The following is a 20,933-nucleotide window of genomic DNA, read 5'->3' on the forward strand; positions in this document are numbered from 1 at the left end:
ACCCCTCAACGCCTTGACTGCGCCTAGAAATTCTGTCCATAAAAGTTATGAATAGAATCGGTGACAAAGGACAGCCTTGGCGGAGTCCAACCCTAACTGGAAATGTGTTCGACTTACTGCCGGCAATGCGGACCAAGTTCTGGCACTGGGTATCGGACTGTCTTATTGTGGCAGTCCGCTCCCTGTACGATCAGTGCCAAAATATATATAGTTCTTCAATAAAAACTCTGCCTTGATTTTAATGAATACTTAGGCCAACTATGCTACTATATTTTAATGTTGGTCATTATGGTGGTACGTGGGAAAAAAAGTTTAAAAGCTGTTGCATAATTGCAAACGTCAGAGACCAAAGGGGAGGTTTTTTTCCCCCTACTATACTGTAAAGTTAGATTGGCTTTAAAATATTATGCATTTTTTTTAGTTGTAAAATTTAAGTTTCTCACCCCCTAAATGTGTTCAACTTGTGAATAAACAAAAAAAAAAAACTTTAAAACACAATTGAACAATTTTAGAGGTGGTCCTTGCTTCCCACATACTGAATGAACGTTAGTGTATTATCTATTATCCACTTTTGCCTCTGCAATACTATGCATAAGAAACAAAGTCCAACAAGGATTCTTCCTGGGCAGCACCATTGCCCGAAAACAGCTTGGGCACACCAAGAGGTTTTTCCATTCCAACACCTGGGCCCAGAACTGGCAGTCCACCATGTTGTAAAGTCTTCCATTAACTTGCCATCACAATGCGTTGTTAGTAGCATAGTTGCATCAAACTCTGTTTTTACATTTCTGTGAGTCACTGATCATTTGAAGAACTCTAACTTAATGAAATTGAGGTCAATGTTAAGAGTGCTAACATGATTACCAAGGCTAGATGTAATGTAAATTTAGACTCCAAATAATGATGTCTGTTTCCATTCATCCATTTTTTTACCGCTTGTCCCACTAAGGGTTGCGTGGATGGCTGGAGCCTATCCCAGCTGCATTTGGGCTGAAGGCAGTGTACGCCCTGGACAAGTCGCCATCTCATCGCATGGCCAACACAGAGACAACATTCGCACTCACATTCACACACTAGGACCAATTCAGTGTTGCCAATCAACCTATCCCCAGGTGCATGTCTTTAGCGGTTGGAGGAAGCCAGAATACTCGGGGGGAACCCACGCAGTCAGGGGAGAACATTTTCATTCTTCCTTTTATTATATTTTCAACATGTCACATCCCTTCTCTCAGTGTCAAAAGAAATTATTGGTCCTCTAGGTTTGACAGTATCTTTCAGTGCATCATTATTCTGACTGTCCTACTCTTGTACTGCAGATTGACAAGTTCAATTTGCATTCTTTTACAATTTTACACGGCCGTATTCACTTTCTCTTAGAGTGCTTGTTATTGTTGTTATTCTGGTTTTGCGTCTCTGCAGTCCTTTCCAATACTTTAAGACAGCCTCAGCTTTATTGATCAAGTGCTGGCTGCTTTGTGTTGGAATACTTGATTTAGCCCAGACCTCAAATTCAGATTTTATTGCTACTTAGCTAGCATTTCAGACTGTCAAATTCTTATTTTTTTAGCAGGTGCATGAATTACCTAAATGCTTGGTGGTATGATGGGAGTTTACGCCAATAATTATTGGCATGTAAGAACCAACAAAGAACACATCATCACTTGCTATTTTTTGCATCTTTCTTATCAACAGCAGGTATCAGAAGATACTGAACTACTGACAAAAGTACGACTCAGCAGTGCCAACAACGTTATTCACTCTTGTTTAATACTCCACAACCACAGTCATAACAAGCAACCTATATGCTCTGTAAAATCTGAAAGAAGAATGACGGAGAGGTGCTACACTGTCTGACCTGTGACTATTGCGGGGCATCTTGATGATGCGGATCGTTCTCTCAGGGATGCAGTCGGGCTCGAACACAGCGTGAAGGTAAGAAATAATTGATTTATTTAACAAATAAAAACAGACTTAGTCAAAACAAACAGAACTAGCATAGGAACTAGAAAAGAACAAAAGCGCTAGCATGGGAGCTAAATAAATAACAGAAAAACTTGCACAAGGCACAAAAGGCAAAACAAAACTACTAGCATGGGAGCTAAAGGAACAAAGGCTTAGTGCGGAAGCTAGGAAGTACAGGTATGGGATTACCGAATCGAAGATCAAGGTCGTCACTGTTGTGCGAACACAAATTAGGAGGCAAGACTGAATGAACAGAAAAGGCCGGCTTAAATAAAGACCGTAATTAAGAGGCAGGTGCGTGTCAAAAGCAAGAGGCAGGTGAATCTAATGAGTAACTATGGAAACAGAACAAACCAGGAACTGAGGAAGTCAAACACTAACAGAATATAATACAAAAATGAATCAAAACCAGAACATGATATGATCCGGGCAGCGGATCATAACATGACCACTTCTTATTTACTGTTTTAACCTTTGGGGAAAATGTTTTTATCAGATTTTCATGACCTTACATATCAAATTTAGAAGAAAGCGTTACAACTATCCATCCATCCATCCATCCATTTTCTATTGCAGAGAAAATATCCTCAGCCAGTAACTTGGAAATCATGTATGAAATACACAAAATATACATCATTGTTCCTAGTTCCTATTGCTACTTGATGAAAAAGAAACCCTAAAGAAGTCAACGCATTAGTACGCTCCCCAAAGTAAAGTCTGTACAATATCAATGCTTTATTTCACATTATTACTGTACATTCTATTGTAATGTTTTAAATGCAATATTTACTACCTTAACCCTAGATGTTCTATTTAAAGGGATTTTACAAGTTTAAAATGTGTTCTCTTGGGGAGACAATCACCAATAAATTTATTTTGATTTATTTCAATTACTGATATTAATTTGGGATAAGACTGTTTTGAGTTATGAGCTTGGTCAAATAACCAAGTCAGCTCACAAGTTGAGGTACTACTGTACATGGTTATCGAGAGGCCAAAACAGATATTGCAAAAATAATTTTAGGCCATGTCGTCTATTAGTATTGTGAACACTGTAAAAAAAAAAAATCCTATTTTTATGGTTAATTTACTCTAAATTTCTACTGTAATTTTTAATTTTTTTTTTAAATAGGATATAAAACTGTAGAATTGAAGAAATTATCTGTAAATAAACAAACCGCCTGTTATTTTAAGTAATATGCCAGTAATGACAAACTATGTATATTTCTATTTTTTTACAAAAAAATACCAAATTAATTATACATATAATTTTCAGTTTTCTCAAATTACTTTCAAATTCATGTAAAATTACAGTAATTAACTTTCATTAAATATGTAACTTGTTATATAAAAGTCTATGTCCATACTAACAATCTAACAGTTTTATATGTAATTTTAAGGTAAATCTTTTTTTTTATATATTTATGTGTATTTTTACATTGAAGTAAAAAAATATATGTACCCTGTTATATAAAGGTTTATGCTCATACTAACAATTTAACATTTTTCTCTGTAATACGACATATGTTGGTGACTGCAAGACATACTTCATGACAGCCAACAGCCACACAGGTCACATTGACGGTGGCCATACAAACAACTTTAACACTGTTACAAATATGCACCACACTGTGGAGCCACATCAAACAAGAATGACAAACACATTTCAGAGAACATCTTCACCGTAACACAACATAAACACAAGAGAACAATTACCCAGAATCCCATGTGTTACAATATACATCTCCGCTACCACCCAACCCCGCCCACCCCACATCACCGCCCCCCTCTGTGCGTCGGTTGTGGTGGGCGGGGTTTGGAGGTGGGGGTGTATATTGTAACACATGGGATTCTGGGTAATTGTTCTGTTGTGTTTATGTTGTGTTACGGTGAAGATGTTCTCCTGAAATGTGTTTGTTATTCTTGTTTGATGTGGCTCCACAGTGTGGCGCATATTTGTAACAGTGTTAAAGTTATTTGTGCGGCCACCGTCAGTGTGACCTGTCTGGCTGTTGGTCAAGTACGTCTTGCAGTCTCAATACGTCTGTCAAAACCAGACACATCACGTGTTAAATTCGGCACGTTGGTGGGTCAGTGAATGAGCGTACTCAGAGGGCGATATCGCACTGTCGCGGTACGCCCATGATAAATTTGACTGGGCGAACATCGTGTCAATCCTACGAGAGGGTCACTGCAAGTCTCGCGGTACGATCGGAAAGTACATTGTTTCAGTGGGATAGCCATACATAGAAGGTGGACCCCCCCTTGCACCAAGTTCCTGCATCCAGTGCCCCCCCGGTAAAGTTAATGTGAGACCCCTGATCCTAACAATTCAGAAAAAATCTGTAAAATAATGGTATTTTTCTGTGGAACTGCCAGCATTGTCACTTCATTAAAGGTGGTTGATCATAATAATTTGGAAAAACTGTAGAATAAAGGTATTTTTCTGTAGAACTGTTTGCATCGTCACTTTATTAAAAGGTGATTGATCTTAATAATTTAGTAAAAATCTGTAAAATTACTATATTTTTCCGCAAAACGTTTCATGAAAATTTTTGTAAATATGTTTTTGATCATTATTTGGTTTACAATGTTTTACTTTAATTTTATGGTTTTCGTTTGGCAGCCATAGCTGCCAGTAGATTACCGTTTTTTTACAGAATTTTTTTTTTACAGTGAATGCTAAAAGGGTAACTGCACTTTTTAAAAAATGTTACTTAACGTTGACGATCATAATGAAAGACATGACAACAGATTAATTTTTTAATGCATTCTAAATACTAAATAAACGTAAATAAAAGTCTGCTTACAGTGGAGCTAATGGGAGCTGTGCTATTTCGCCCATATAATTCCAATAAATAACAATTACATAATGTATATGAAACCAGAACGGAGGTGTTTGGATGTTTTTTAAAGGAGTTTATAAGAAGAATTGCGCGGCAATTGGACATTTTTTTATTTTGTGTGCTTTTATTAGTCTTGGCTTCTATTAATAATGCAGAGCAGTTAGAAACAGACCTAAATGTTCAGTACAAGTTTCCTTATCATTGATGCGCTTATGAGAACAGTGGTTTTGTTTCCTTCTATTTACTACTGATAGTCAATATTAAATAGTGCACAATTACTTGCCCTAAAAATTAAGATTTTTTTGTCTAAAAGCTTTATGGATATAAGCAAAACGTTTTTGTGATGTGACACATTTTCTTCATGTACATTTCAGTAATTATCTGTGAGAGTGGTTAAATGTTTACGTGTGTGTGCGTATAAAGCAGGACTCACTGTCTGCTGCTGCGCTGCCATTGGGCAGTGATCCCAAATCAACAACCATGCCGTCCAGGCAGACGTTGAGCTCGCCTCCCACTACAACCAAGCCTTTGTTCTCTGTCTGTAGTGCCAGGCTCAGTTGGACATTCTCCACTAGATTAGAGACAAAGAGACAATGTGGTTTGGACATAAGACAAAAGGGTGATGAACAAGCAATAACATTTAGTTGGATTATGTTCTTTTGCACTACACAACAGTCCTGCTAAGATGCCATCTAGTTTGTAAATATTGTTATTCTTTTCCATTTTACGTAAAGAACTGCATCACAATCTCACTTCTTTGTCTCTCTTCCCGACATCTAGAACGAGTTGGCTCGACTTCCCTGATTATAACCACTGATAGCTGGCGATGCTCGCTGGCTACTGGTCATCAGCTCGTGGAAATTACATGTCTTTAATAAACGCATGAATGTAATGTGTATTGAGAGACCGCGTGTCATGTTTTTGGACTTGATGGATTATTTTCAGTCTTTCTATTCATTCATGTTGAGAAATTCCAGTTATCAACAGTCCTTTTGTGACCTTCCATGAAAAATAGCAGAGGTTTCTTTAAAAGACTACTACTAATACAAATATTAATAATAATAATAATTATTATTATTATTATTAAAACAAACTGTTTTCTAAAAAACCTAAGCGCACAGCCCTTAACATGGTGTATGTGTGCACACAAACGTGAAAAGGTAAGAACATTGTGATACACATTATATTGTGGATTGGTGCCGCTTTAATATCATTGGAGTTTTGCTTTCCTTTTGTAACATTTTCAAACATTGTTCCTCCACTAATCTTTGTCTCCTCCTGGTGGGTTCAAGGCATAACTACAGTTTTCAATTCAGTTTGCCAGCTATAATGCAAGTATTCAGAGAAGAGGCACCTGCACACGCATGCACGCACGCACGCACACACATACACATTGCGAATTCCACACAGTGATGCCTCAGCAGAGATTTTGTCAAAATCAATGCATTTGCGCCAATAGTTCATCATTATTCATAGGATTAAACATTTTAACACAATCCCCGAAAGGTTTCAAAAAAAGCATGTGTGAGTTTATCAAGTATTGTTAGAGTTTACTGTACATGTATAAAGGTAAAGTTTATACAAGTAGTGTTAAGAATGTACGGTACATGTATAAATGTATGCTTTATACAAGTAGTGCTGTGAATACATGTATAATGGTTGAGTATGAATGGTTTCTGATCAGGGGATGTCCAATAATATCTAAACATTTTTTATATGAAAATATGGAGAAGCTATGGTGTGTTGGACGGAAAAAACTGCTGAAAGGAGATACCATTGAAGTTCACTTTCCAAGGTAAATGCAGATCATTATTATTAGGTTACGTCATAAAATACATTATATTGTATTGTTTTTCATACAATATTATCTAAATGTTTGTTATTTTTTTGAAAGCATTTTACAATTTAAATTTGTGATGTTGTGGGCGCAATGCGCCAATCAAATTCCTTTAAATTCAATTTAAAGAGGGAGATTGTTTCACAATAGGAAGTGTTTTTCAAGGTACAACCTGCCAATTAAACTTGTATCATTAGGCACTCCTGTACTTGCATTTATTAAAGTTTCCACATCAGTGTTTATAAAAAAGTCTGTGTTTGAGGTGCTTTCTTACTCTTTCCATCGTGTAATTGCAAAGTGTCCAGCAAGTCTATCGTGGCGGTCCCAAGCAACTCTTTCCGCAGCGTGTGGCAGCTCCAGAGCTTTAGATCCAGACGACTCTGAGGCGTCACATTTCTGGAAATATACATTAAAAAAAAAGCAGTCAATATTCAGATGGTAAAAATCACGACATCTTATAAAATCTAATGACTCTATAACTGTAGGACTATGTAATATAAAGCAGCTTCTCACAGAGTGAGGTCTTCATTCCACTGCATCTCAAGGTGTCCACTGCGTTTGCCTGTCTTCTTGGTTTCACTGGACAGGCCATCTGCAGTAACCTCCACGAAGGAGCTAAGCCGAGAGTGACGGCTTGGCAGCTTGGGAGACTGTGGCTTCGCAGATACGACTTAGAGAAAATCAGACAGCAACAGTGAGAAAAGGGTGTTATTTGTGCTCAATTAACAGGCAAGGTGTCCAATAGGGCTGGGCGATACGGCAAAAAAATTATTACGATTTTTTTTTCATATCATCCCATCTCGACTGATCTCACAATTTATTCTTTTTATTATTATTAAAGGCAGATTTTCCAGTGCAGAATTATACCGAGTACCGCATCCCTACTATTTATTACTGCAGTATCATTTTCACCATGTTTGATTGCGTTAATATATCTTAACAGCTGACGACTGACATTTTGTTCCTATTTATTTCCACAATGTTTGATTGCGTTGATATATCTTACCAGCTGACAACTGTCATTTTGTTCATATATATAATTTTGTTTACTAGAGATACAGGTAACCCACGGTACGGTCCGTACCTCGGTTTCTTGGCCACTGTTTTGCTTCTTTTTCTGTAAATTTTGTGGGAGTAAAAAGAACAAGTTTTTTTTTTCTATCATTTTTTTTTTTTTTTTTTGTCATCACAAACATTCTGCAGTAAACAGCGTATCAGTACTGTAGTGAAAACTATAAGACTTCAATTTCAAGTTAACATTTATTTAACAACACTTCAAATCCTGAATTATTATTTGTATTCTTTAATTACTACATCAGTGCTTCTCACCAGAGCTTTAGCTAACGGCAAGCGGTGACCCAGATTCTGGAGTTTTTTTTAAAAACCCAAATAACGTAGCTTGAATTTAATAAAAGTACATTAAGGTGCGGTTTGAATTTGAGGTACTGTAAAGTAATGTATACCAACACATTAAACACATTTAATGATTATTTCAAGAAAAAAATGTTTTCTATATACAAAAACTATGAACAAAAACTATCTGTCTGCAGAGTTTTTAGTACATGATATATATATATATATATATATATATATATATATATATATATATATATATATATATATATATATATATATATATATATATATATATATATATATATATATATATATACACACCGGGGCTTCACGGTGGCAGAGGGGTTAGTGCGTCTGCCTCACAATACGAAGTTCCTGCAGTCCTGGGTTCAAATCCATATCTGTGTGGAGTTTACACGTTCTCCCCGTGAATGCGTGGGTTCTCTCCGGGTACTCCGGCTTCCTCCCACTTCCAAAGACATGCACCTGGGGATAGGTTGATTGGCAACACTAAATTGGCCCTAGTGTGTTGTCTGTCTATCTGTGTTGGCCCTGCGATGAGGTGGCGACTTGTCCAGGGTGTACCCTGCCTTCCGCCCGATTGTAGCTGAGATAGGCGCCAGCGCCCCCCGCGACCCCGAAAGGGAATAAGCGGTAGGAAATGGATGGATGGATATATATATATATATATATATATATATATATATATATATATATATATATATATATATATATATATATATATATATATATATATATATATATATATATATATATATATATATAACAGGAGTTAAATATTTGAGACATAAAAAAGGCTGCCTAAAAATAACTAAGACATAAAAAAGCCTTTTTCTGATTAAATTAGTGGGTGTGTTTATTCTCCCACTCAGGACCAATTTAGGAGTTCAGTCACAAAGACATTCTGTGCCAGCCTACAAGTCTCCATTCAGGGCAAGAGAACTGGTAAACTGCAATGAAAGTAAAGTCTTGTCACGAAAGTCATTCAGAGCTTATATATTTAGTAGGGGTGTAACGGTACACAAAAATTTCGGTTCGGTACGTACCTCGGTTTGGAGGTCATGGTTCAGTTCATTTTCGGTACAGTAAGAAAACAACAACATATACATTTTTTGATTATTTATTTAACAAACTGAGATAGGCGCCAGCGCCCACCGCGACCCTGAAAGGGAATAAGCGGTAGTAAATGGATGGATGGATGGATATTTAACAAACTTGCTAAATCTTCTACCAAAAATATTTTTCTTAGTGGAATATTTGATGTGAAGTAATCGGAAACTTGGATAGGTCAATAATTCATAATAACATTGATTTTGATTCAATATTATGTTTTGAGCAATGACAGTTTGAAAGAAAAAAAAACAGCTTTGTTTTATTAGTCAACGTTGCAACTTTTTGTAAATTACATTTAGCATTTAAGCTTTTTTATTTCACTTTTATCTATGTTTTTGTTTATTTTAATAGTATTTTTAGTATGTGACGTGGGCCTTTAAAACATTAGCTGTGGGCCGCAAATGGCCTCCAGGGCACACTTTTGACACCCCTGCTATAGATAATAAAAAATAAAATCTGATAAATCTGTGGGGAAAAAGCAGAGCCTGGCGACGCATGCGCGTTTATCATAACTCTCTCGCTCTCTCTGTCTCTGCCCCTCCCTCACGAATGTTGCTGAGCGCACCACTTTTTTTGTTTGTTTTTAACCTCTTTTAACCCTGAACGTACATTGAAAATACACGCAACCATAACTCAAAATGCCAGACATTCGAGGCATTTAAGAAACTCCACCTGGACAGCTGCGCAAAGAGGACATATCCGGTGAAAAGAGGAGGTATGGTCAGTCTATCATAGCCCAGTTGTTGCTAGCATGCCGTGTATTGTTGTTTTTTTGATTGATTGAAACTTTTATTAGCAGATTTCACAGTACAGTACATATTCCATACAATTGACCACTAAATGGTAACACCCCATTAAGTTTTTCACTTTGTTTAAGTAGGGGTCCACGTAAATCAATTCATGGTGCCTCGGTGTGCATTTGTTTACACAACGTGCGGCGCTACTTAATATGTCTGTGATGTTCAGTACACCTCCGAACCGATCGAAACCCCCGTACCGAAACGGTTCAATACAAATACACGTACCGTTACACTCCTAATATTGAGTTAGCTAAAATCTGCTTGTATTGGACAAAAACTTATTCACAAAAACGAGACGAATGATCTGGTTTTCTTTCAAAATAATATCCATCGTTTTCAAAACGGATTGTATTTTACACTTTGCAACTTTCAGGGCAGCGTTGGACATGAAGTCAACTTGTCAAAAGTTTTCAGACGTAACTTCACCTTGTTGACACAAATGGATGCTGATTCTGGAGGTCAGAAATTAAAAAAAAAAATCAGGCATAACCCCAAAAGCCATGTGGGAATATGGGGGTCTGTAGGAAATACAAGCTGATATACGGGGATTGGGAAGTCAGGAAAGTGGTTGGCATGTGTGTCTGTAAAACAGAATACACTGCTTGTGGTTCGCTGTACTACACTATCCTTATTACGTGCGGCTTTGCGAAATCTCGTGAAAAGTCTGCACTATTTCACTGCAAGACGGAGCCACAACAGGACTGCTTTGGGGATTTCCAAACTGCGGATGACAACCCTGTTCTGAGGCGGTGCCATTCAGCTGCAGTTGCCCATCCAGCTGAGATCCGGGGTCAGCCATCTTTACTGAGTTGAAAATACACCAAGTCATAACAGTAGTGTAACAACAGCCGTGTGAACTAACATAAATACGGTATGGCCTTCAAAAGGTAAAATGACATTTTTCTCTTTGAAGAATAAGGAGCTTGTTACCTCTTAGAATCAACTGAGACTTTTCAACCGAGTGAATGCCACCAGGTCTGGTCACACTGGCGGCTGCCATAACATCACAGCGCTGGGATGTGCACAAACATTTCCAATGGATCATAAAAGAAAATAAGAAAACACATTCAAAAAATGTCGTAACCCAACTAATAAACCAAGCAATTAAGCATCTAACAGTAATAACAATAACAGTGCAATACGTTTTCATAACATGGTCACTACTGCCTACTTTGTCTTGTTATATTCTTATTTTACTGTTATATTTTTATTCCCATTGTTGCTTTTTAGTTTTTATTCTTATTGTAATATTTCTCTATTTTGTTTCCATTTAAACCCCCATTATTTACTTTTTACTTTTATTTAAATTGATCTCAACTCTGTACACTGCTGCTGGAATTTAAATTTTCCTGAAGGAACTCTCCTGAAGGAATCAATAAAGTACTATCTATCTATCTATCTATCTCCAGCATGCTGGCTCAACAATGGGATTGTAAAAGCTAAATCAAAATTATCTTTACTGTGTGCATGGAGAATAATCTCATATCAGAAGTGTTTAATTTCTTTATCGATTGAAAGCATTCCTGATACAGTGCTACCATAACGGGACATTAATAGTCAAATAGTTAGGGATGGAAGTCATGTTTTGTTTTATAAAGTGACCACCAATTTAAGAAGAACAAATGGATAGATGGATGGATGATAATAATACAGCTGTTAAATCAAAACCATTTGAATCACGATGGGTTAAAAAATCGAAATACCGTCGCTTAGAATAACTTAATTCGGGGTTGTTGTAAGCATTTCACCAATCTCACACACTTTGCAAATTTGGACGCGATCTAACAGCAAAACAGTCTCCCAACACTGCGTAGATGGCATCAAGGCCTATTTATCCAAGCGTGAGGGTTGGGAAACAAAGGTGTTTGTGTTTTCCTTGCCCTTATGTGGGCTCTACCGAGGATGTCGTTGTGTTTTTTGTGGTTTGTGCAGCCCTTTGAGACACTAGTGATTTAGGGCTATATAAATAATCATTGATTGATTGAGTGTTTGGCAAGGGAAGTGTGGATTCAGGCCGGGTGGCCTATTTCAAGTTCCAGGTAACACTACATTATTATATTTTGTAAATAGTAAACCTCGTTGTGGTGGTAGTTTAGTCAGTAGTTTAGTCGTGGATGTACACTATATAGTGATGAATCCAATAAACATTTGATTTGATTTGACATTGATTTGACATTACATTTGCAAAATGCTCCTGCGCCCATTGGTACTGTGCTTACAACAGGGTCACCCAACCACTCCTAACCCAAAAGTGCTTCCAACGATGCGTCATTTAAAAACTGTGCGTTTGAATAAAGACGGAGGACTAAAAGACGTTTACCTGAGCACAGAGTAAAGCGACGCAAAGATGGAATTCACATTTCCGTCCGATTTTTCAAAGTCACAGCATTGGATATGAATGTATACAAGACAAGCGTATTTGTAGCAATTTCATCACAATTGTAATATGCGTGGATAAATGAAGCCGTTTGTCACACGATAAACAAACTTATCATCGCGATATCGTCTTGCTGTGAGCATTGTTTTGACTTTTATTCTGAAGTGACCATCAAAATACCTTTCCGGTGAGTAGGCATAAAGCTAGACAATTTTACATACAGCAGGCTAACTTCTAGCGAGCTAGCTATGTGTAGGTTAAGAAGGGGAAAAAATGGCGTGTATATAACGTGTTGTGCGCGAATGGTAAGGAGCAAAGCGACTTTAGTAGTTCATACAGAGTAACGTGAGTGTATTGACATAATCAAAAAATGGCTCACGTCTCGTTACCTTTCTCAGCTGTGATCCTCTGCCTGTAGCTAGTCAACTTCCATTTCCGGCAATGTCACAATATCACGTCTTCTTCTTCTTCTTCTTTTGTTTTTATGGCGGTTGGCAAGCAACCTTCTGGTGTGCATTACCGCCACCTACTGTAATGGAGTGTGGACCGAGGTGGATCCCTACTCTATATTCTTTTACTTAACCCAGTGTTTTTTAAATATGTGTATATTGCTTTATATCCTATGTTTTCTGAATGCAATCCTAATATATCTCCCACTTCTAACCTAATATTTTCTTTTGCTAACTTATTTTCCAGTATTTCTCTTTCTCTATTATATTTCCTACATTGTATTAAGACATGGTCAACATTTTCTATCTGGTGGCAAAAATCACACAGCCCTGTAGTATGTTTGCCTATCAATTTTAGTGAACTATTTAGATATGTATGCCCTAATCTCATTCTAGTCATAATGTCTTCTTCCTTCCTATTTCTACCCCCTCCTCTCATTACACCTACTTTCCTCTGGACTTTGTAAAACTCTCTACCTTTTGTTTCCTTATTCCAATTATCCTGCCACTTTTTATTGTGTTCTATCTTAATTATGCTCTTCACTTCTTCTTTACTGTGCTTAATCTCCATGTTTACTTCTGTTTTAGTGGTTGCTTGTTTTGCGTATCTATCAGCTAACTCATTTCCCTCAACTCCTACATGAGCAGGAACCCAGAGAAATGTTACCACACCTCCCGCTTTATTTATTCTGTAGATTGCCTGAACTATTTCATAAACTATATCTAGTCTTGTTTCTGATGTTATGTTTTTTATGCTCGTCAATGCACTGCTGGAGTCCGAGCACACGACTACTTTCCTAGCTTTGTTTTCCTCTATCCAGTTAACTGCCATATAAATTGCTACCAATTCCCCCGTAAAAACAGATAGTTTATCACTAATTCTTTTATTCAACACTATATTTCTCTGTGGGATAACTGCAGCAGCTCCTACTTTACTATTTATAGTTTTTGATGCATCTGTGTATATCATAATATTATCAAAAAACATTTCCTCAATCCGTTGTTCTATTTGGTAACTATTTAAATGTCTATTCTTCAGTAACTGCATGTCTACCTTTGGGTTTTCATACATCCACGGTGGTATTGCAGGAATTGGTACTGTAGGGCTCACTTTAATATTGTCAATTTGTGTTTTTTTACATATATCTCCTATTATCCACCCAAAACTATTCATTTTTTTCTTCCCTTTTTCTTGGCAATTTATTAGCACTTGACGGGTTGGATGTCCTTGCTTGGATCCTTTTAAGTTTGCCCAATAAACTGCTGAGAGTTGATCTCTCCTCATGTCCAAAGGTTTTTCATTCATTTCTACTTGTAATGCTGCCACTGGAGTAGATTTAGTAGCTCCACAACATAATCTTAACGCCTGCGACTGGATCCGGTCTATTTTCTCAAGTAGAGTTTTTGAAGCAGATCGATAAATAATGCATCCGTAGTCGATAACAGACCGAATTAAAGTGATATATATTGTTTTCAATGTTAACCTATCAGCCCCCCAATCTTTACCCCTCAAAGCCCTCATTATATTTAACACCTTTTTACTTTTCTCCATTATCTTGCTGATGTGGGTTGACCAGTTAATATTTTTATCAAACCATATTCCTAAATATTTAAAAACTTGTACCTCTTCTATGTTTTCTCCATAGAGTTTTATTTGGAGCTTGTTTTGTATTTTCCTCTTCGTAAAATGTATGACTTTTGTCTTTCCAACAGAGAATCTTAAACCCCAAGCCGTCCCCCAGTCTTGAACATTATTTACCGCTTTTTGAATCTTCTTTTCTATATAATTTGTATTTCTACCTCTCTTCCACATCACTCCATCATCAGCAAACAATGCCACCTCCACTAACCCTTCCACTTCACTAAAAACTTCATTTATCATGATGGAAAATAGTACTGGACTTATTATACTCCCTTGTGGGGTCCCATTTTCCACTTTGTATTCTCTACTATATTCATTTTCTATCTTTACTAATAATGTTCTACTTGTTAAAAAGTCTTTTATCCATCTGTACATTCTTCCTCTAATCCCAATCCTATTTAGTTTCATCAGCAACCCCTGTTTCCACAACATATCATACGCTTTCTCTATGTCAAAAAATACCGCAATTATACTTTCTTTATTTATTTGTCCCTTTCTAATTTCCTCTTCCAGCTGCACTGCTGGGTCATTTGTGCTTCTTGCTTTGCGAAAACCACTTTGGTAGTTTTTTATAATTTCTTTTGACTCTAAATAATATATTAATCTTTCATTAATCATTTTTTCCATTACTTTGCCCAAATTTGAGGTCAATGCAATCGGCCTATAATTTCCTGCCTCTTCCGGATCTTTCCCTGGCTTGCATATTGGAATTATTACAGCTGTTTTCCACTCATCTGGTAATTTTCCTTCTTCATATATCCTATTATATAATTTCAAGACCACTTCTTTGCCGATGCTACCTAAATTTTTGATCATTTGATAACTCACCAGGTCTTTCCCTGCCGTCGTATTTTTAACTTTTTTTAAAATTCGAACCATTTCATCCAAAGAAAATGTCATATCCACAGTGTTGATAAAACTATTATCGTTGTCTTCCTTCATTTCCTCAATATTTACACTAATTGTTTCTTCTCTCTTTTGTTTTTCTACATTTTTCAAATTATCATTACTGTGCACTTTAACAAAGGTTTTTGCTAAAAGTTCTGCTTTTTCTTTATTTCCTACCACACTCCGCATTCCATCTTTCATCACATGATTTTTATGTTCTTTTCTGAGCCCTGACATTCTCTTGATCATTCCCCACACTTGGCTTAAAGGAGTAGTTCTATTTAGTGTTTCACAAAAAGTTCTCCAATGGTGTTTTCTTGTTTTTTTAATAACATACCTTACTCTAGCTTGATGCCTTTTATACTGGATCATGTCTTGGAAATTATGTGTTCTTCTCAATATTCTAAATGCTCTATTCCGTTCTTGTATTGCATCTGTGCACTCTTGTGTCCACCACGGCACTATCTTCCTTCTTCTCCCTATACTATTCCTTGGTATGCTCTGTTCGGCTGCTTCTATTATGCACTTTGTAATATCTGTATTTAATTGTTCAATATCTTGATTTATATCTACTTCCTTTAAAGTTATGTCGGTAATTTCCCTAAATTTCTCCCAGTCACCATGATTATACTTCCATCTTCCTTCTATCCTAGTGCTTTCTGTCCTATGATTTATGTTTATGTGAATGACGATTGGATAGTGATCACTTCCCATTGTGCTGTATTTATTTACTTCCCACTCCACCTTTCCTGCTAACCCTTGTGACACTAGTGTTAAATCTATTGCTGTTTCTTTACCCGTGACGACATCTAACCTTGTTCCCGACCCATCATTCACACACACCAGTTCTTTTTCCTCCAAAAGTGCTTCCAATGTATCCCCATTCCAGTCATCCCTTTCACCCCACATTGTGCTATGTGCATTAAAGTCACCACACCAAATAATATTGCCACTCCAGTGCTCCATTATTGTTTCTAGTTGGTGAATTTCTAATTTCTTGCATGGATTATAGAAGTTTAGTACTTTGTATCTTTCTTTATTATTCCATACTTCTACTCCTACTATCTCTAGTTCTTGTTTTACTTTTAATATTGAATAATGCATATCTTCCTTAATAAATATGGCACATCCTCCTCCTTGCCCATCATTCCTATCTTTACGTATCGTTATATATCCTTTTATTATAAAGTTTAATTTTGGCTTCAGCCATGTTTCTTGAATACATATTATATGTGGTTTATTTTTCATATTATTAATATATCCCTTTAATTCCTGTCCGTTTGCTATCAGACTTCTGGCATTCCACTGAACAATTAACATGGCGTTGGATTGTGGTAACATGACTCGGTCTCGTCTACTCTCTGTAGCTCACCTTGCACCTGTTCCCAGGATAATTCTTTTAAATTTAAAAACTTTGCTGCTGCTTTGACAATTATTTTGATTTTCTCAGTCTTGTTTCTAGCCTGTTCTGTACAATTTATTACATAAGCCAGGAATACAACTAGTTTATCCATGGAAATTCCTGTATTTGCTGCCTCTTGTTTTTTATTTCTTGAACTATTTTCACTTCTGTCCTGTTCTGCACTTTCTTGATTTCTTATTTTAACTGCCTCTGCATAAGTAATATTTCGTTCAACTCTGATTTGCTGTACTTCTGTTGCCTGTTTTCTTATGATGCAGCCCCCATACGCTGCTGTGTGATTCCCGCCACAATTACAACACTTGACCTGTTCATTTTCTCCACATTGTCCATATTCATGCTCCCCTCCACACCTTCCACATCTCATTTTAGCATGACACACACTAGCTATGTGCCCATAGCGTTGGCACTTGAAACAACGTACTGGGGGTGGCACGTAAGCTCTAACATAGAAGCTTAGATACCCAATCATGATTCTCTCTGGGAGGACCTCCTCTGCAAATTGCACTAGCACGGATTCGCTCTCAGTCTTTTCACCGTTCCTAAATGCCATCAATCTTTTCATCGTAGTGACAGTTCCTCCTTTTATTTCTCTTTTCAGATCATCTAAATTTTCTCCTCTTGGGATTCCTGTCACGACTCCTCTTGCCCCCTTCCGTTCTCCCACTTCGATTTTTTCCTTTATTATTTTGTTGCACAGTTTTTGCAATCGCATTGCTTTGTTCTTTTGCTCTCCATTTTTGCATTTAATCAACAGCCGTCCGTCCCTGAGCACCTTCGCTATCTCCACCTCTCCAATGTCCTTCTTTAATCCCTTAACCAGAGTCATCAAACTAATGTCATTCATATCTTGGTTTGATTTAAATGTATAAATTATCTTATATTCATCCATCATAACCCTTTTCCTCTTATCAACCTCTTCATCGTCTTCATGCACTCTTTTAGTACTCGCCTTTCCTTCACTCCCTCCTCTCCCCTTCTTTCCTCTCTCCCCTCTAGTCCTATCCATTTCCATACTATCCTCATACATCCCGTCACTATCCCCTTCCATCTCGATCCAGTCACAAAACAGCTTATGCTCAACCGCCAAAACAGATTTAGATACTCTCGCCGCCGCCAAATTCACTCCAAATGTTTGGTAGTTCCGCCTGGTCTCCTTCCGCCCTCACCGCGAGCCATCCTCCACACACAATATCACGTGACACATCAAATCGTTTTTGTTCCGCTCTGGGTGACAATACCACGTGACACATCGTAATAAAGGTGCTCTTTGCTACTTACCTCCCGGTAAAAATTTTCAAATCAAATATAACAAGAACACCGCCGGCTAGCGTATGTCACTATTGGTAGTTTAACACAGCACTTTTTTTTTTTTTTGACAATTGCATATATTTTTCTAAATTACGAAATGTATTTAATAAAATGTTTTACCAGCCCGAATAAAATGACACTCACCCTGTCTCGTCGACACATAGGCGCAGAGAGTGCATTCACACATACAAAAGCAGTCCAAGTGAAGCGACAAAGAAGTTGCCGTCTTGTTGTTGTTATGATTGTTTTAATGTTAGATATCTTATTAAATGAAGACGCACACACAGAGTTGCCGTGCAGTCATTTTACCGGGTAACTTCAGAATAATGTGAACATCCTAGTGCACCCCTCAAATCCCACCGGGTGAAACCCATACATTGTAACATCTCCCCTTTTTTTGAAAAAAAACAACAACAAAAAAACAAAAAAAATCAACAGAGAAGAAAAAAAAAAAAAACAACAACAGTCCCACCCAATTGTAAACAAAGGACCTATGAGGGAAGAACAGCACAACCGTGCTTTAACTAAACACGGCAGTGAAACACATTTAGCTCCTTAAACAAAGTCCCGGAGGTGTGCAGGCCTCCTAACAACCCTGCCGAATCTGGTGGTGACACCAGCTTGTGTCGTCTGAGGGTCCGGCTCAGCTGGTGAGCAGGATTGTGGTGTGACGTAGTCAGGTGAGCATGGTTGTGGTGTGACCCCACCCGGAGTTGGGGTGGGCGGGTTCCTGCCAGTTGACTCTGATGTTGGTGACACCCCTGGCGATGGTCTCAGGTGTCTACGGTTGCGTCTCAGCACAGTCCCATTCTCCATTTTTACTGCATAGGACCTATTCCGGTCCTGTCGCACCACTGATGCAGGTGCCCAGTATGTGTGTCCGGCCACCTGTGACTGCACTCGCACCCGTTCTCCATTCTGAAGTGGTCTCAGGGGCTTTGCCCCTCTGTTGTAGTAGCGAGCCTGTCTGAGTTGGTTTTCTCGCACAGCTGAGTCAGTGTCCACTACAGCAGGTTTCAGTAGATTCTCACACATTGGTAACAATGTCTTTGTCCGACGGCTCATTAGTCTCTGAGCTGGACTGGCCTGAAAGCCTTGTGCTGGGGTGTTTCTGTGAGCAAGTATGGCCAAGTAGGGGTCTGACTTTGCCTGCAGTGCTTTCCCCATCAGCCTTTTAGCAGTCTTGACAGCAGACTCTGCTTTTCCATTGCTTTGAGGATAGGTAGGTGAAGATGTAACGTGTTCGAATTCCCAGGCCTGGCTAAATCTTTTGAATTCCTGTGAGCTATATTGTGGGCCGTTATCAGAGAACACCACGTCAGGCACACCATGGCGAGCGAAATGTGCTTTCAGCTTATGGATAACCGTGGTGGACCTGGTATCAGGTAGATAATCAACTTCCCAAAAATTGGAAAAATAGTCCACTGTCACTAAGTACTCTTTGTTATTGAAGGTGAATATATCTGTGCCCACTTTTGCCCATGGCCTTAGTGGGAAGTCATGGCTCTGTAATGGTTCTTTCTGTTGCCGTGTGTCTTTTTCTCTGCAAACTTGGCAGTTTCCCATGTACGTTTTTAGCTGTTCATGCATACCCGGCCAGTACACACATTCTCTCGCTCTCCTCAGGCAGTTTTCTATCCCTAAATGTGATGCATGGATCTTTTCCTTCATTTCTTTTCTTAGAGCCGTCGGGATGACTGCCCTCTGTCCTCTAAAGATGACATTGTCCTGTACGCTTAGCTCATCCCGCATATCAAAATACGGCCTCACCTCATCCTCGACCTGCCCTTTATCATCTGGCCACCCCTGCAGTATTCTTCGTTTCAGCACCTGAAGGGCCTGGTCCCGTTCTGTCTCAGTTTGGATTCTCTGCCGTCTCTCCTCTGAAATGGGCAAATAATGAATCATGTTAACAGTTTCAATTTCAGCTTCCACTGACCCCTCAGTTGCACATTCAGGCAGGTACGCTCTGCTCAGTGTATCAGCTACCAGCATAAATCTGCCTGGAACAAACACTACTTCTATGTCATACTTTTGAAGTCTCAACAGCATTCTTTGTAAACGCTTTGGGGCGCTAAGCAGTGGTTTCTTTGTGATTGTTTCCAGAGGTTTATGGTCAGAGTGCACAACCACCTTTCTACCATACGTGTATTGGTGAAACTTTTCCATCCCAAATAATATAGCCAAGCACTCTTTTTCTATTTGTGCATATCCTCTCTCAGTGGAGGTGAGTGCCCTGCTGGCATATGCTATCGGCTGGCCTACCTGCAAGAGCGCTGCACCCAGTCCGGTTTCTGATGAATCACATTGGAGAGTGAGGTCCTCCGTTGGGTTGTAGTACTTCAGTACTGGTGCTGAGGCTATCATTTCTTTAATTTTCACAAAGGCAGTTTCCTGTATGTCAGTCCACTCCCATATCACATCCTTGTGAGTCAGTTGCCTCAGGACCTCACAGCTATCTGACAGGTGTGGGCAAAATTTTGCAAGGTAGTTAACCATTCCAAGCAATCTCTGAAGGCCCTTGATGTCGGCGGGTCTAGGCATTTCCTGTACTGCGCGTACCTTTTCAGGGTCAATTTTCAAGCCCTCCGATGTTAGTCTGTGACCTATGTACGGCACCTCCTTCTGCTTCAGCCTCAGTTTGTCAAAATTCAGTTTAATGTTGCATGTTTCGCATTTCTCAAGGAGTTTTTTCAGTTTTTCGTCATGATCTCTCACTGCCATTTCCTGATTTTCTCCTTCACCGATGATCAAGATATCGTCAGCTATAATGCGCACCCCTGGTAACCCATCAAGCGCCTGCGTAAGCCTGTGCTGAAACACCTCAGGAGCCGGGCTGATCCCCATCGGCATTCTCATCCATCTGTACCTTCCGAAAGGGGTGGCAAATGTTGTCATGTAGCTGGACTGC

At 38.4% G+C, this 20,933-nt stretch overlaps 2 protein-coding genes across 5 annotated transcripts in view; one reads left to right on the plus strand and one right to left on the minus strand.

The window, feature by feature from the left end:
- The window catches only part of wwp2 (WW domain containing E3 ubiquitin protein ligase 2), a 116,617-nt gene extending 103,849 nt beyond the window's left edge, over window positions 1-12,768 (minus strand). For all 4 annotated transcript variants that reach the window (XM_061919967.1, XM_061919968.1, XM_061919969.1 and 1 more), the window contains exons 1-5: window positions 12,702-12,768; window positions 10,866-10,947; window positions 7,159-7,315; window positions 6,920-7,041; window positions 5,242-5,379 (exon numbers count right to left, since the gene is read on the minus strand). In XM_061919967.1, coding sequence (XP_061775951.1) covers window positions 5,242-5,379; window positions 6,920-7,041; window positions 7,159-7,315; window positions 10,866-10,935 — 487 coding nt within the window. In that variant the 5' untranslated portion in view covers window positions 10,936-10,947; window positions 12,702-12,768. The remainder of the gene's footprint in view (window positions 1-5,241; window positions 5,380-6,919; window positions 7,042-7,158; window positions 7,316-10,865; window positions 10,948-12,701) is intronic.
- zgc:56622 (uncharacterized protein LOC326033 homolog) overlaps window positions 12,522-20,933 on the plus strand; it is a 65,235-nt gene continuing 56,823 nt past the window's right edge. The window contains exon 1 of the mRNA XM_061919972.1: window positions 12,522-12,617. The gene's annotated coding sequence lies outside the window, so the exon portion shown is untranslated. The remainder of the gene's footprint in view (window positions 12,618-20,933) is intronic.

This window comes from Nerophis ophidion, linkage group LG14, assembly GCF_033978795.1.
Source record: "Nerophis ophidion isolate RoL-2023_Sa linkage group LG14, RoL_Noph_v1.0, whole genome shotgun sequence".
NCBI classification, from domain to species: Eukaryota; Metazoa; Chordata; class Actinopteri; order Syngnathiformes; family Syngnathidae; genus Nerophis; species Nerophis ophidion.